This window comes from Drosophila pseudoobscura, chromosome 2 (genome assembly GCF_009870125.1).
Source record: "Drosophila pseudoobscura strain MV-25-SWS-2005 chromosome 2, UCI_Dpse_MV25, whole genome shotgun sequence".
In the NCBI taxonomy this organism is placed as follows: domain Eukaryota; kingdom Metazoa; phylum Arthropoda; class Insecta; order Diptera; family Drosophilidae; genus Drosophila; species Drosophila pseudoobscura.
In genome coordinates this window covers 13,831,873-13,849,330 of record NC_046679.1, presented here as the reverse complement: position 1 = coordinate 13,849,330, position 17,458 = coordinate 13,831,873, and the positions used below count along the sequence as shown (strand labels likewise).

General features: G+C 43.8%; 2 protein-coding genes across 6 annotated transcripts in view; one reads left to right on the top strand and one right to left on the bottom strand.

The window, feature by feature from the left end:
- Positions 1-15,053, top strand: part of foxo (forkhead box, sub-group O) — a 37,968-nt gene extending 22,915 nt beyond the window's left edge. For 3 of the 5 annotated variants that reach the window (XR_004469368.1, XR_004469367.1, XR_004469366.1), the window contains exons 5-11: positions 4,594-4,886; positions 6,350-6,628; positions 6,909-7,113; positions 7,850-8,024; positions 8,147-8,271; positions 8,328-9,080; positions 13,908-15,053. Coding sequence is in view for 1 of the 5 variants with exons in the window: in XM_033380491.1 (XP_033236382.1) it covers positions 4,594-4,886; positions 6,350-6,628; positions 6,909-7,113; positions 7,850-8,024; positions 8,147-8,271; positions 8,328-8,765 (1,515 nt within the window). In the remaining 4 variants the exon portion in view is untranslated. Of the gene's footprint in view, positions 1-4,593; positions 4,887-6,349; positions 6,629-6,908; positions 7,114-7,849; positions 8,025-8,146; positions 8,272-8,327; positions 9,082-13,907 lie in introns of those variants that run through there. The other 2 variants (XR_004469369.1, XM_033380491.1) reach the window with 2 other exon arrangements.
- A 275-nt stretch (positions 15,054-15,328) lies between these two features.
- Positions 15,329-16,235, bottom strand: LOC6897287 (attacin-A-like). Its single transcript, XM_002137411.3, has 2 exons — positions 15,881-16,235; positions 15,329-15,809 (listed from the first exon to the last, which is right to left on the bottom strand). Exons 1-2 carry the CDS (start codon positions 16,171-16,173, stop codon positions 15,404-15,406), a joined length of 699 nt encoding a protein of 232 aa, XP_002137447.2. The 5' UTR covers positions 16,174-16,235; the 3' UTR covers positions 15,329-15,403.
- Between the last annotated feature and the right edge of the window lie 1,223 nt (positions 16,236-17,458).

Genomic DNA, 17,458 nt, shown 5'->3' with positions numbered 1-17,458 from the left:
CACTGTTCTTACGGGTGAAGAGCGCTATGCTTCGATGTTTCTTGCTTAATTTCTTCTTCGTTCTATCTTCGATTTCTAGAGATGAGATCTCAAGTGACAACAATCTGTTAATAAATACATTTATTGTGATTCATAAGAAACATCTCTTTGTTCTTTCCTATAATCTATATAATCCTATAAGCCTATAATCTATCTCTCTTATATTCTATTCTCAGAGATTCATAGGGTATCTCTCAGTTCAAATCTCCATTCAAATATCATTGGGGTACCTACTCGTTTTGGTATTAAATTTTAACTGCTGTCCAGTCGGTGGCATGCCAGCAATTAGCTGAATGAATGAGGTGCTGGGTGCAGGGGGGGGCCAATGCCAATGTCGTTCCACCCGTTCTGCCCCCCGTTTTAGGGGAGAGAGAGCGTGGGGTGGTGTGGGAGCCATGGAGAGTGTCGTTTCAAAAATTTATATCTCAATTTCACATCTAAATGCGAATAATCTTTCGTTTTTTTCCCGCTGCCAGTGTGTGTGTGTGTGTGTGTTTGTGTGTGTGCTTGTATTTGCGAGTCCATTGGAGTACTTTGGGGTTTCATTTGATTTGTGTGTGAGAATCGCTGCAGCTGTTCTGCCATTGGATTGGCGCGATTCCCATTCTTTCTCCCGATTACTCCTACACTACATTGGCCCACTCCCACTCCCTCCCCCTACCCCCTCTACACCTTTCTGATGTTAACCTTTTACCATAAACCGATATAGATCTGGGTGTCCCATGGAGGTTTTTTTTTTGTACCATTTTGTTCCTATTTTTGTGGGATTTTTTGCTAGATTTTTGTTGGATTTTTGTTGAATTTTTTGAAATGCGAACAACCACAAAACATTTGATATGCTGCGTGTTGAAAGGTTTTTTGTTTGAAATGGTTTAGAATTTAAATTTCTAAGCGGAAGGGATTGAATTTTGTAGTTTAAGGAGTGCAACTTTTAGATGAAGATAGTTTTTAAGGATTTATTGATTAAGACTTTGATATATAGGAGACTTCATAAATTTACTTAGAGATTTTCCTATCAATAGTTCTTTCTATCATAGTCCCATGTTTATTAAAGGAAACCCCTAGAAATACCACAAGTAAACCTCCTGCTTTCCAGACCCTTCTAATGTATCGCCACCTAGTACATGTCTCTCCCCCGCTGCCTTGCCGCTCTTTCAACAGCCACTTGCCGCAATGACGGGGGCGACCCAGTTAGCGCCACATGTCGCGATTCACCCACGGAATGCGCTCCGCTATCCCGCTCTCCAGTATAAGCCTCCGTGCGGCTGAATGGCCCCATGAAATATGCATATTTGATACGAGATGACAGCGTATCATGAGATACAGTGGAGCCCCGGACGCTGGGGCACCCCAGCCGAAGCAGAAGAAGATTGCAAGATTTAATATATTTTAGTGCTCTCTGCCCCCCCGTCCTCCGTCCCACCCGTCTCTCTGGCAATTACTCATATAAATTATAAAGAAATGAATCAGAGCTCCCCTCTTGGAAGGCCAAAAGTTTTTGCTGTAATAATTGTAATTGGGGGAAGGAACTTTAACTATGATTTCCACCCATCGATTTCCATTGTGATTCACGCTCGTTGCACATTAATTGAACACGGAACAATAGGGATACGTCTACTGGCAGCATATCCTTGACGACACTCGAACGGAACGGAACGGCACGGCACGGCACGGCATACTGGTATGAAATTTCCATTCCTTGGGTCTTTGCTCATTTGCTCCGAAAAGTAAATTCAACGGAAGCCCAGTTTTGTCGCAGTTTTTCCCCATACATACAATATGTTAGGTTGTTTTAGTATTATAACCCTACATTTGTATTTACCTTGCTGCTAGCTTATAATTATTAGTGTTAATCTACAATTGTATTTACTATTAACGTTGTACGAAATATCGTAAGTATCCGAATAAGTATCGATATGAATAATCATCCGATAGTTCTAGTTCTGCGAACTAGAACTATGCGAGAACTAGATCGGAATAGAACCAGAGATCGGAGCTGGATTCAATGAGCACTTTTGCGGTATCAACAGGACAGAGTGGTTGGTAAAGAATTAAGTAAAATAAAATCATAAAAAGTACGAAACATCCGTGTACTTTCTGCGCCAATAAATATATATGTTTTTTTTTTTGCCATGGATGCGAAATGTTGGGGTGGAGGGTGGTGGGTGGATGATGACCTATATCTGGATACTTTCCATCGGATGGCTAGGCACACACTCACATAATGCAGCTCCTTGGCAACCAAGTGCGAGAGGGGGGAGAGGACTTTCCTCAGAGGGGAATAGAGGCTGGTCTCTTTGGGGGCCGGCATGTGGTCGCTGTCGCCGGAGTCTCTCTCTCGTATCTCTCTCTGTCTCTCTCGATTTAATAGTCCCAATTAGTTAGATGAATTGTTGGTATGTGTGTGCTCTCTGCTGCTGCTTTTTGGCCAGATTTAAGTTTATGAATATTCAATGAAGTGTGTGCCATAAATTATAAATGCCATTTGTTTGCATTTTGCCTTGATTTTATGGCCTTGAGTGTGTAAGCGCCAGCCTGCTGGTTCTTAAAGGCCATCTTGTTTCTTTAAACCATTTTGCATAATATCACTAATAAGTTGTTACAATTTTTCTTGAGTATTTCTATAAGAATCATAAATTAGTTTGTGAGGAATTTGTAAGGCTTCAAAAGAACAACAATTCAGATTAGGTTCCACCAATCGTTAGAAGAGATGAAGCCATTAAGCTAGACGGTTTGCAGGCCAGTCAATTCTTTGAGAGTCGCGGAACACGTGCCTTGACCCTAAGACACCCGATACTCAGTCGATATATATCGAATTTGGAAATCGCCTTACTTTATTGCCCCTGTTATACAATATCATCATCGTAAAGGCAATTTCCTCCACATTCTAGGACAACGCACATAATTATCTTTCTCAGAAAGTTTCTCACATAAAAAATATCTCAGAAATACGAAAAATACAACATTCCCATAAAGTTATCTACAAATTGCTTTGCAATTGCCTTTGCAATGAATACCTCCTACTTTCCCAAAATATGACATAACCTTTTGCCTTTCCATTCACTTAACCCCTGGCCAAATCTTGCGAGAATCGAGAACTTCTTTCTCAGATACAGATACAGTGCCCGTTACTCACCCACGCCAATGTGTAGATGTATATGTACATCCTGTTTCTGGGCGGATGTTGGTTCGGATAATTCCACAATCTGGCCATTAGCATAATCAGAACGTTTGCCAAAAGAAAATGTTTGAAAATGTTTACTTGGAGAAAGAGAAGGAAAAGGGAAACGACAGCCAGCAGTGGGATATGGGAGGATTAGGGGGGCACTTAAACATTTAAATAAAAATGATAACTTTATGGACGAAGGGGGTAAAATTAGTGGGAGAAAATCCCAAAGAAGAAAATGTCATTACAGGACGACGGAGAGAGAGAGAGAGAGGGAGAGAGACTCACTCCTGGCCACTGACTGACGCCAAGTAAAAGTTTTCATAGGAAAAAGTATCTGTGGAGTAAAGCAGATCCATGAAAAGTATTAGAAAAGTCTGCTGAGTGGGGGGGGGGGGGGGGGGGCACTGTCTGTGCACAGGTTTTGGCGTCTGTGCACCACCCACCCCCTCACATGTCCTGTGGCAACGGTGATAAATGGCGCCAATGTGCCGCCTCGCGTCGCGACGCGTCGCAATCGCTTCTTTTTTTTTTTTTTTTGGGATGTGGCTGTGTGGCAGGGTTGGGTGTCTATGCGGGTGGGTGGAATCTGTGGCAAGTTGCCTTTACAGTTAGTTTAGTTTTGTAATGCTCCATTTAGCTTCCTGCTCATATCTTCGTTTTTTTCCAGCTCAACCTGCTAGTCCATCCTCAGTTTCTATGTGGCAGTCCCCTCTCTCTCTCAATCTTTTTTCCAGCCCGATGACAAATCCACACTAAACGTGTTTGATTCCATTTGTTTCTTCTCTATTTATACCCATTTTCACTCCACTTTTTGCACACGATGACATGTAATTGTTGGACCCAGTACCCAGTACCTAGACAGAGTTATAGATTCGGATTGGACTGGGGTTCGGGTTGGGGCTTGTGTATGGATTGGATGTTGGTGTAGTCGAATGTCGATTTGCTGTCATTACGCTGCTTACACGCGGTTATTTATGACAATTGCTGGAAAATATGAATTGACAGGCGACGACGACGACGACTACGACGACGACGACGACGAGGTCTAGTGAAGACGTCTTCCAATTAGAGGAGGGTATGCGTGCCCTGCCCTGCCCTGTGCCCTGTAAACCATAAAAATGTCGACAGACAATTGAATGGCAAAACCGGCAAAAGGAAACGCAGCAAACACACACACACACACACACACACACACACCGAGGGAGCCTGGGGGAAAGTATTCGCGATTGGGAGTATGGGGGGTCATAGAAATTGCTTACAAATTGTTACATCAGCTCAACGAACGAGCGAACGTTACGTCTCTCGCTCTGTCTTGGGGATTTGCAAATTTTGCAAAAGATATTTCTCTAAAAAATTCACTCCAATTTCTCTTGTGCTCGTTACAGAACTCTATACGGCACAATCTGTCGCTGCACAATCGGTTCATGCGCGTCCAGAACGAGGGCACCGGCAAGTCCTCCTGGTGGATGCTCAATCCGGAGGCCAAGCCGGGCAAGTCGGTGCGTCGCCGTGCCGCCTCCATGGAGACGTCGCGCTACGAGAAGCGTCGCGGTCGGGCCAAGAAGCGGGTGGAGGCCCTGCGGCAGGCGGGCGTGGTGGGACTCAACGATGCCACACCCTCGCCGAGCAGCAGTGTCAGCGAGGGGCTGGATCACTTTCCGGAGAGTCCGCTGCACAGGTAACTATCAAATGTGACTCTCCAAAAGGAGACTCTTCGTTTACAATTAGTTAGTCGCTTAGTCCTGTAGCTGGTAGTTCCTATGACTAGAGTTTCGTATGTAGCTGGTTGAATATATTGGCGCCCCTTGAACCCTTAAGATCTTTCCGAAAGATATTCGTTCTACGTATGGCATAATTGTAGCTTCCGCAATTCCAGCAAACACAGTATTCACGGACCTTCGACCTCCAACCTGTTGCCGCAGCCTCAGGACATCGCAATACCGAAAGGAAAGATTATGAACACAAGAATGTGTCCTTATTATTAGGTCCCTTCTAGGGGCAACGTGAGTCTGCTGGTGTCTTCAAATAAAGGAAGCAATTTAAGAATGAATTTGAATGTTAAAATAATTCAAAATTTAAATATTAAATGAAATTCAAACATTAAAAAATGTTTTTTACTCGGCAATATTCACAGAAAAAGGTTTCCTTTTTAAGACAATTCTATATTTCGATAAATTATCAGCTATTGTATGGTATTTATCGATCATTATCGCTGTTTATCGATTTAAATCGAACCAAAACAGTCTCTCCTTTCCTTCCACGGGTAATATATATTTTTCGGACCCTCTGGCGATAATTATCGCTATTTATCGATATGTTCATCGAACCTGCTCCTTTCCTTCGATGGGCATTCAATATTTTTCAGACTTTCTATATATATCTATCGATGATATATAGATCTTCAATCGATCGGAGTACTTGTCTTCCCTGACACTGTTCCTTCTTCGATTCAATTGGTCCAAAAAATGATCGTTAAACTGTGAGCGTGCCATCTGCTAATCGATTAATTGTTGGTGAGCTGATCGATCCACTTTGAGTGCCGTTTCCTATGATTACATTCGCATTGTCTCACACGCGATGAACGAGTGCCGTGCCCCAAAGCCATGGGAATGGAAATTAAAGCACGCTTCGCCACTGACACAGAAGATTGTGAGAGAATCACGAATCGATTCTTTATCTTGTAGAACTGTAGGAAAGGTTCAAATATTCATACTACCAATTTTGTTATTACTTTATAGCCCAAATAATACCCATTTAAATGTAGTTTTAAGGACAATTTTAGCATGATATCTTATTGCATAAAGTAGTGTAGAATAATAGTTGTTTTAGTTAAGTTAAATTAGTATATATCTTAACTCTTAGTACGTATCGCTTATAGAGCATGATCGGCTAGAAGTTTATTCAATCAACACTCAACAATCGGCGCTTGAGCTTCAGTTGTGCGATTGATTTGTAGAATTTTTTGAGTCACTTTTGGATCTAATTTTACCTCGTAACCGTCCGTCCTCCAGTCTTGTCTACATATAAGTTTTGTCCTTTGATTTATTGTTTTATGCATTTATTCTTATAATTTATCCGCAATTTGTTCTTTTTTGTTTTTCTTTCCGTTTTCTTTCTGCGTTTTTGTGTGCGATATTGAAGCGGCGGCGGGTTCCAATTGTCGCCTGATTTCCGTCAGCGCGCCTCATCCAATGCCAGTTCCTGCGGACGCCTCAGTCCCATACGAGCCCAGGATCTCGAGCCCCAGGATCTCTGGGGCTTCCCGGTTGACTACCAGAATACGACGATGACACAGGCCCATGCCCAGGCCCTCGAGGAGCTCACGGGCTCCATGGCGGACGAGCTGACGCTGTGCAACCAACAGCAGCAACAGCAACAACAGCAGCAGCAACAACAACAGCAACAGCAGCAGCAGCAAGGGTCAGTTCTCGATGAGTGTTGAGAGTGTCTTTCGTTTGGTTTACCTTATGTGTGCCGTCCCATATAACCCCACTTCCCAAACACACACACTCTTATGTTTTTCCTTTTGCGTTGATTGTTGCATGCCACAACATGTACACGTACACGTACACGTACATGTGCATGTGCCTTGCATGTCTTGCCACAGTCGATTCCCATCGGTTATCCGTAGAAAAAACATGTCTATAAAGTCACCTTCTCTTCTCGTTCTTGCCACCCAACGATCGTACGGCTGGAGTAGGTTTAGCGCCGCCTCGGGCCTACCATCGCAGCCGCCGCCGCCGCCCTACCAGCCCCCGCAGCTCCAGCAGCAACAACAGCAGCAGCCATCCTACTCGCTGAACGGCCCCGCCCCCGGCGGCTACCAGACGCTGCAGCCACAGTCACAGTCCCAGTGCCTGCTGCACCGATCACTCAACTGCAGCTGCCTGCACAATGCGCGGGACGTAAGTACCAACAATCTACTACTATTTCAATGGAATCAATCATCATCATTCGGAGTGAGTTATTCGAACAGAGGGATACTCGTACAATTTGATTCAATCAGAGTTTACTGCGACTCCTATCTTAGGGACCTTGAGAATCGTCTGATCGTCAATAAGAAGAGAAAAGATCAAAGAATTGTAGAATCTAGAGGGCTCTGATGTGATTTAGTGGGGCTATACGGACTCTACGGAGTGGATTACTTACAATTGGGAATTCCTGAGTCAATCCAGAAGGTTGTTATTTGATTTAGTGTCTCTGCTCTTAAGACTGTGGGACTATTTCTGAATACTTCTGAATAGGATACAGAATTAATGGGGAAACATATTCAATTTATGCATAAACAAGTTTGATGCATTCTAAATGAATCTCCGACTATTAGATAGCAATGCTACGTCATTTGTTGGAATATTTCACTGAGATTATAATCTTAATTATGCAATAATTGTGATCAATAGTTTTAATCGCAGTGCTTTAATGGTCTCAACTGTTATTGCAATGATTTTAGATTTAAATTCCTTTATGTCATATGGATTTGTGTAATAACACTTCTTCAAGACTTTGTTATTGAATCACTAAGCAGATCTATACAGTGTAAGATATTCTATTATTTCTCTGATTGAAAAGATTTTAAAGGAGTGAGAATGAGAGTTCATGGGCTGTGATTATAATTTGTTCTCTTTGCTCTTTTTTGAACAGGGTCTCTCGCCCAATTCAGTCACCACAACAATGTCGCCCGCGTATCCCAACAGCGAGCCCTCGTCGGATTCGCTCAACACCTACAGCAATGTGGTGCTCGATGGCTCCTCGGATCTGCTCGTGCAACAGCAACAGCAGCAGCTACAACAGCAACAGGTGAAAGTGGAATTTGAAGGTGAGCAACGGCAACGACGACGGACTCTGTGTGAAAGTGCAACAACTCTTTTATCTGTATCCTATCCTGCTTTCTCCCCAAATCTTCTTCTAACCGCCAAATGTTGATGTCAAATGCCATAGATAATAACTGCGCCTCTACTTTGATAGGACAATGCCTGGAGGTGCTCAACAATGAGGCGCAGCCGATAGACGAATTTAATTTGGAGAACTTTCCCGTGGGGAACCTGGAATGCAACGTAGAGGAGGTAAGTGAAAGGATTTATACTTGTTAATCGGAGATAATCACATGACTATATTCTAGCTGCTGCAGCAGGAGATGAGCTACGATGGCCTGCTGGACATCAATATACCCTTGGCCAATGTCAGCACGAATGCTCCGCTGGTGAGCCTGGTGAACAATAGTACAACGCTGAGCAGCAGCAGCAGCAACCTGAGCGGCTCCACCACCACCTTGTCCAGCAGCAGTCTCAGTGCCGCCGTGCAGCTGAATCAGTTGCAGGCACAGCTGCAACAGCAACAGCAGCAGCAGCAACAGCATCTCCAACAGCAGCAGCAGCAGCAGCACCATCAGCACCAGCAACAGTTGCTGCTGAACAATAATAACAACAACAATAATAATAACAGCAGCAACAGCAGCCTTGATTTGGCCACTCAGACGGCAGCCACAAATCTGAATGCCGCAAGGGTACAGTACTCGCAGCCCAGTGTGGTGACATCGCCGCCCTCATGGGTGCATTAGGATCCAGTCGATCGCTACCATCGATAGAGATGATCCATGTATGTGTTGTGTGTATGTAATGTCTGTGTGTGTGTGCGTGTGTGAGTGTGTGTGTTTGGAACGCCAATGGAACGCTTTAAAACGCTAATTCTAAGGACAATAGTGTAAAGTTTTATAAGCAGCCGCAGATGGGAAACGGATACGGAACTGGTTACGGAGCAGCTGCAGGATCAGTGAGCAGTAAGCAAGGAGAAGAAAGCAGGATCTAGGATGCAGGAAGGAGGAAGATACGAGCAGGAGTCGCCGCAGCTGGACCGCCACTAAAAAGTTTACAAAGTGAGTAACGAGCGCCCAATGAGAGCGGGGAGTCGCTTTCAATTTCCATCAGCCCTAAAAGCCATTCAATGTGACAGCATAAATTATGTTAATAATGTCATTTCACGGCACATTTTATGAATATGGAAAAAAAAAAGACGACAACCAACCTCCCCCAAAAATATTCTTAAAGATTTTCCTTTCTGGTTTCGCCTTTTTTTCGTGTCCTGTTTATATAGAAATCGTCTCCACTTGACTTCATTTCATGATTCACTTGCCATGAATCTTTTATGGACATTCTTTTCGTGGATTTCCTTTTTCCGTGGAGTCTTATTATGTGTTGTTTTTTTTTTCTGTGAGCTTCTTGTTTTGTCTGCCGCTCTTGAGGGCAATTACACGCGTTCAATTATCATAATACATTGGCGGGAGCGAATGGAAGAGGCATCGCTTTAAGTCCTTTTCAATTTGAGCGATTTTAAAGTGTGGTGTGGCTGGGCATGGCATGTGTCTGCCCCTCGTGAGTGAGGAGCTCACTCAAATTATAGCAAATTAAGTCAATTTACCTAAGCCATAAAATATGTAAGAGGCCACTTTTCGAACGTCGAACGGACGATGCATGGATACGTGGACCCCGTGGGCCGTGGACCCTGGCCCGTGGCCCGTGGGCCGTGGGCAGGCAAATGTCCTTCCACAAGTCGCGCTAATTTGACTCCCGTGTCCTGAGTCGAGGGAAAAACCCCCGAGCCAGGCAGCAGACAAGCAGGCATCTCTTCTCATGCAAACCACGGCGCAAATTCGTCAAGGCAACTCCGGGTCCCCGTCTTTTGGGGCTGGCAAGCGGCAGTCGAAAAGCAAATGCTGAAAAATTAATTACGTCCTTAGGGTGACTTATGCATGCCACCGATATTTGCCCCTCCACTAGCACCGCTGGGGTAGCCACTGTTTGGTCACTGCCCACCTGGAGGTGGGGTGGGGGGCTGTGGGGGTGGTTCGGCTGGCTGGCTATGTGGTGTGGGTGCAACTCAAATCAAGCGCGCTAAACGCTGCTAATATTGAAAAATTACACAGACTTAGCAGCTGGTGGGAGCGGACACAGGCTGATGGTTGAGATTTCCAGATTTAAATGCTTTGCTAGTGGAGGATTGAAAGTGTCTAGCACGCTGATTGAAGGGCCATTAAATGAGATTTAATTTAGAGAGATTTTTGTATGTTTTTACTTGGATTTCGAAGGTGTTGTCTGCTCTTGTATCTATGCTAAGGCGGGCTTAAGATACGGTCAAGATTCAATCAATTTCTGGCTATAATAATATTGATTCGATAGCAACGTGGTTCTGTATTAGATCTCTATGATTCTGCGTGTTTCGAGTGCGAAACCTTATCGAAACTGTGAAAAAGACTTAATTAAGAGTAGATCAATCCCAAACCAAAGAAGGGATATTCACGGATTGTATAAAGATTGATGATAAAAGCATAGAAGAAAGAATTATTTTTATTACCATTTTATTAGTTCTTTGATGGCTTGGTCTTTTATAAGCAATGATTATTCCCACATGGAATTACTTCAATACGTCAGTCTTTTTCCACTGTAATTTTCTCTAATCATGGACTCGCCTTTTCGCACTTTTCCCCAAACGAACGCGCGATCGATTTCTATCACGATTATATGGTATTCCCAGGATTCCCTGTCCACTCAATTATTCCCAGCTCTGATTAACATTCCTCCAGCTTGGCTTTCACTGCCACTGCCACTTCTTTTCTTTCTTTTTTTTGCCTCAATGTCGCACTGGTAACTGTCACTGGGCATTTTTGCTTTGTGGCAAAGTTTCTCGAGCAAAAAAAAACTGTCCGCAGAGGGAGACGAAAACCTTTGTCCTGTCCGCACACCCACACAAATTGAATTCCGCATTAAGTTCTGCTGTAAGCCAACAATTAGAAAACAGCAAAAAACAAAAAAAAAACCCAAAAAAAAAAAATGAAAGAAAGAAAGAAATGGTAAATGGTTAGCAGAAGACCAAGTTGTTGGAGAAGAAAGTTGTAACTTTGTCAAGTTTTGGCGCCAATCGCATGACGTGCTAATAAAATCAGATTCCTTTCGGAGGAAGGAGGAAGAGAGGATTTCATTTCGAAATTTATGCCAAGTGCAAACTTTTGTGTTTGGCGCGGGGTCTGATTCTGGGGTCTGGTCCGCTCTTCTTTCGCTTCATTTGAGTGAATAATTTGAATTGCATCAGCGGATGAGGAGCCGATTTCCATTTCCATTTCTTTCACTTTTCATAATTCAGCGGCGACTGACAGGAGGGGTGGGTAGGGAGGGAAATTCTATTCTTATTATGCAAATGCCTTAAAGAAGCTGAACAGCGAGAGGCTGTTGCATATTTAATAAAAGAGAACTCGTGTAACTTTAAGAAAAAGTCGCGGCTTATTAGCCAGTAGCGACACATCGTGCCACATGCCACTCAATAAGTTGCCGCAACATCTGGGCGGGAGCGGAGCCCGGGTGGATGTCGGGGTCTATAAAAGGCGCTGAGGCGGCGCTGTAAACTCGTGAAGAGGTGGCAGGAGGAAATCACATCATCGTCCGCAGATTGACTGACTTGACACATAATAAAGTCACACTCAAATTATGGCTGCAGCTGTGCTGTGCCGCCATGCCACCGTACCACCGTGCCACCGTTCCACCGGGGGGCATGCCCCCTTCTCCAGCGGTTGCCCTGGTGAAACCGCGCGTGAAACACAAAGGCATTTTCAGGCAATTTATTAGCTGACAAAAAAGGAAACAAAAAGAAAATTGGGGAAAAATCTGGCGGAAAATGTGAATTGGGGCTGAAAAAAAATGTGCGGCTTCATTGTCCTGTGGCCTATCAGAGGGGATCAGAGGCAGGACCCAGACCCGGGCCCGAACCCGGACTATGCCTAGGCAACCATTCCAGGACTACAGGACTACAGGAGTCCAGGACGTTTAGGTGTTGAAACTTGTCCGCAACTTGCTGAATAATTCAAAGAGCAGAAACTTTCCTTGCGGCCCCCAGCCTCACATTTGATTAAATTTTAATGCCAGTGCATCATTAATAAATTCCCAGCGGGTGCGGCGGATGAATAAATTGAATTAGCGACAGGATGTGTCCGGCGGGGCCTAATCCCCGCAGATTGTTTGACAAACTTTGGACAGGTTTGGCGCCGCAAAAGTGTCAGAACTAATTGTCCAAGAGCACGAAAATGGTGAAGAGAGAAAAAAGGGACACTTCCACCACACCGCATTGGCATTCAAATGAAAATTTCATTATCCTGGAGCGGCGAAACGGGATACGGGAGTGGAAATCAATTTGTCAGCGAGTGCGCTTCGCGACTTCATAATACAAATTGTCAGCAATTTAATAACATTTAAGCTGCCAGCCAGCGGTAACAATGATAAGCGAGGGCACAGACGCACACACAGACATAGAGACAGCACAAGGACCTGCCGCAGGGGCAGGAGTGCTGGGGATCCTTGTGGCAACCCAACCGCATTTACACTCACTTAACTCGACACGATTCGGAGGTCGCTTCGGTCCTCCAGTCCTCCAGTCCTACAGTCCGGGGCTTGGCACACGCTAAAGGAAGGAAAACAAAGCAAAGGAAGCAGGGGAGCGACAGGGTTACGGGGAAACGGAAAAACGGCTTGTGTACAAGCTGCTTAAGGTCCTTAAGGACTCAGAAGGAGAGACCTACACACAGAACGCACACTCGAGCAAATAAAGCTCTGTGAGCGATTTAAACACTTGTTGCATGGACAAAGGATAATGACGTGACAGGAAGGAGCGCACACACGCACACACACCGCACACCATAAGTAATAAAGCAAACAGGCAACACGTTTTGTAATAAACTGCAAGACGGACGGAAGGAAGGAGGCCACAGGACATGGGTAAAGGTAAAGACACCTGCAGGCGCCTTACCCGCCTTGCCAATCGGTCCGTGAAAGGCGTTGCAAATATGCCACGGGGGCGTGGCAACTAATCACAGGCCAAGGCAGTGACACGCACTCACTCACTTCCACTCTGTCGCAAATTTAATGCCCCCAAGGGGCGGAGGGTGGGTGTCGGCCATAAAGCGCACATAAGTAGGCAATGCTTTCTGTTCACACTGTGTCCTGTCTCCCTCTCTCTCCGCGCGAAGCTTAAGGGCCGCATAAAATTCAATTGCAGGTCATAAAAATTGCGCGTGATCTACATACAGAATATAATTTAAAGCTGTAACTAATAAAATTGTCAGCGATAAGCGAGGACGAGCTTTGATTTTTATGTTCGTGCCACACCCCCGCCCCGGAGTCGGAGTGACAACAATTTCGCCACCAAAGGCAATTTATTGGTTATGAGCCCAAGAGCCGAGCACCCAGCAGTCAACCCGAGAGCAGCGCGAAATCTTATTTTAAATGTTTAGCGCTCTCGTTTTTATGGCATAATTTTCAGGCGTTTGTAGTTTTTGTTCTTTATTTCTGGGGGTGGCGGCGCTGCTACAATTTGCATAAAAATTGCCATAGTTGAGGCCGTTTCTCTCTCCCTATCGCCCTCATCGCATTTGCTTATGAATATTTCTGATGGCTAGGCAGGCGACAAGTTAACAAGAGGCTGCCAAGTGTCAAGTGGTCCTTTCCCCCCCTCCCATTCTCTGGTAAAATCTGAATAAATTAGCCTCTCGGATAAGGAAGGATGGAATGGGATGGGCTTGGTCATTTGTAGAACATGCTGATTGTCCTTTTATGAAGTGTTGATGTGGCACTGAGATACTCCCAAGGGGCGACGGAGCCTGCGACTCATTCGATAAAAGTATAAATTCTAATGGAGTTTCCTCTCCCTTGTCTCGTTTCAGGATAAATCTGGTCGCTTCTTATCTAACATACATACAGTACATATACATAGATATATAATTACAAAAATATATACGAGTATATATGCATTACACATAGAAACGCGAAGCATACAAATAATACCAATAATAACCAATAATTAGATGCTACAATTAGTGAAATTCTCTGCTGCAAAGGAGGTACGAAAATGGAAAGGCAACGGAAATGGGAAAAACAACTTCCCTGAGCGCCTTGAGAGCCGGTGAAAAGTCAGCGCTAATGATGGGAAAACTAAAAACTGAAGAAATTGAATTGAAAATATGGTTAGTCAATAAGTTGAACTTTGTACATATTAATTTTAATAACCTTGACGTAATGCAACCAACAAACTATAATAATAATTATAAACAAACGTAAAACGTACACTAAATGTTCGATAAAACTACGACTAAAAAAAAAGGAAAATATTCATCAAGAAAACAACAGACAGGAAATGCTATACAAAAAGAGGATAGGATGGAAGAAAACAAGAAGCATAAACAGAAAATAGAAACCGAAAGAAATTAGCACAATTATGTAATAATTTATGCTTAATTAATGTATTTAATTGAAAATCTAATTGTAATTGTATATTTTTTCTAGAGAGAGACAGCAAACGAAACCCTTAATGAAAGAAACTTGTGTAAAAATTATGCTTAAGACTCGCAATGGAATACGTAAAATGTTCTCTGGTTAGTAGTTAGTAGCTCTACCATAACCTACGCCTCCCCCGAAATGCGCTATTCACCTTTTGTTATATGAATATACACCTGTTTGTGTATCTGTAGATCGTACGCGCTAATAAACGGGCAAAACGAAACGAAACACAACCACTAAACAAAACCCACAGAGCCCATTGAATGTAATTCACGAAATTTCAAATATTAGTAAATGTATGTAAATGTTGCCTGGCAAAAAAGTAGCAGAAACTCAAGCAAATCACACACTATCCAAAAAATAGAAGCGAATGCAAAAGCTGAAAATATTAAACACATACTTGCGCCTCATTGTGTACTATTATGGGCTAAATGTTAATTAATAACTAGATTGTACAATTCAAATGTAGTTCATACTATTTAAAACAAATGCAAAAACGGAGTGAAGATGAATAAATCGATGATTCAATTTAAGAAACAAAAAGAAATCAACGTTCAATGGTTCCTCCATAGAGTGGCAAGCAGGGAGGCTGAGTCGTGCCCTGTAGATGACCCAGATGCTGGCCCTATTGCAGGTGGTCCCAGATACTCGGCAGTTCGGCACGCGATACTTTTCAGAGTATTCGAAGATTATGCTCATCACATTCTCAAGCCACTTGCTGCTGCTGCTGGGCTTCTCTTTGGACTTCACCGTAGACATGGCAGCCAGCTTTCTCCCACTCCCATTATATGTACGCATATGGAATTGGATTCTCGGTAACAATTTCTAAAGTTTATTGTTTCAATAAATAAAATCAACTATTTGTATCATTTAAAAGCCAGATTTATCCACCGAAACGATGGGTAAGACCCAGACCAGCGCCAAAGTCTGTCTTTTGATTGGAGAATGGGCCACTCATCCACTTGTTGGCCGATCCGGTCAGATCTATGTGCGTGTTGCGATCGGCCGAGGACCAGAGATTGGCACGAGCCTCGGCGCCCAGCTGACGACCGATGCCGGGGAAGTTGCTGTGCGTCACACTGGCACCATGGCCATTTACGTGGGAGTAGTCCAAGGCAGCACCATTGCGTTGGAACTCGAAGCCGTTGGCCAGCTTGTTCTGCGAGGCGAAAGCCTTGGCATCGAGATTGTGTACGCCGTCGTTGAAGAGATTGGCATGGATCTCCTGCTGGAAGGCGTCCTTCACGCCGGGAGTGTGTGTCCTGGTCACAGAGGCACCATGGCCATGGCTGTGGGAAACGAGAGAAGCCTCGTTAGATACTTGTCTATGAGATGTCCATGTCTCTAGTGATCCACTTACATGTTGTAGGCTGCAGTTCCGCCAGTGGTGACTGGACCCGACTGGGTGTTGCCGGCCGCAAAGGCCTGAACCACCGCATTGTGATCGGGAGTGCCAAATGCCTTGGTCAGATCCATTCGGGCATCGGCGCCGCCAGCCGGGTTGGAGGCCAATGAGCCGCCCAGAACCTGACGACGGAAGCGATAACGAGGTGGCTGTGTCGGAGGTGGGTGGTAAGGCACCGTTTGGGCCACTGCTTCGCCTATGGCTCCCAGGGCAACAAGTGCCACAATTAGAATGCTTCCTTTCTGCATATTGTTTTTGGTTTGTGTTGTGTTGGCTTTGGGACGAACGAACGCTGACTGATGCCTGATTGTAGCTCACCTTTCGCTTTTATAGCAAACGATCTTCCCTACGCGAATACGAACGAGGGGGATCACCTCGTCAACGTGTTCCTTCTTCGATCTTACATCTGATCTGCCTTATCAGCTAGAAAATCCCCGCTCAGCACTCTTTTGGGTGGTTTACTTTTGTTCCCCTCCATTCAGCCACCAAACAAATTGCAACAAGTAAAGCACTGTAATGGAAGGAGGCTTTCTGATAATACTAGTATTCCGCACTAGTCGAGATTGAAGCTAAAGAGAAGTCAAGTCCCTTTTGAAAGCATTATGGTAAAGTTGTTAGAGGCTTGTTGGAAGCAATAAAATTCGGCAGATGTTTATTTCAAATATAAACAGCTAGTTTATAGCAGCCAGCTATAGTAGTTTTATTCTCATCTATCTTTCATACCAGCAAGCTTGGATAGTTTCATAGCAGTCAAGTGTACAGTGGTGCCACCTATGAGAGAAATACTATTTCATGCAGCCCTCTGGTGTCTTGTTTAAAGTTGGTTTGGCGCCAAAGGCTGCACTACAAATTCCGCAACATCTTCTTCGCAACATATATGAAATCACCAAATTAGCAACACTGTTCGGCAGCAACTATTTTCATCGAAAAGTTGGCGCGATATTCAAATGTGTGTTGCCAGTATTGCATTTTCTACCTGAAGAGAATATCGGAGATTTTGTATGCTGATTTTGTAGATCTGATTAATGTAGTTCCAACACATGGCTGCGCACCACAAGACTTTTTTCTCGCGTCGTGGGAATTTTAGTGTGTAGTTCCAACCAAACTAAAAAATTTGATTTGTGTCGTACTCAAAAAGAAAAATTTTTGTTTGACGATTTTTCGAAAGATAATTTAAAAACTACTCGTTTTAAAGACTGTCTTATAATAAATTTATTAATTTAACATTTAAAATATTTTTCCTAAAAATTCAATAAAGAAAAACAGTATTTCGTCAACAACGAAATATGCAGAAAATCAGTTCGAGTTTTTTAACATCAGCTTTGTAAGTTAACCGCATTAATAGCGGTACTCTATTAGCTCTATTTGACTGAATAACAAAGTCATAATTGGTACAAACGTATGTACATTTATTCTTCAGTGATATTCTCAAAGTTAAGGCTCACATTATCTCATTATGCGCTCCAAATCGGAATTGAAGTCAACCCATCCCCTCTGCCACACCCACTCGGGGATCAACTATAGGATGTAAGT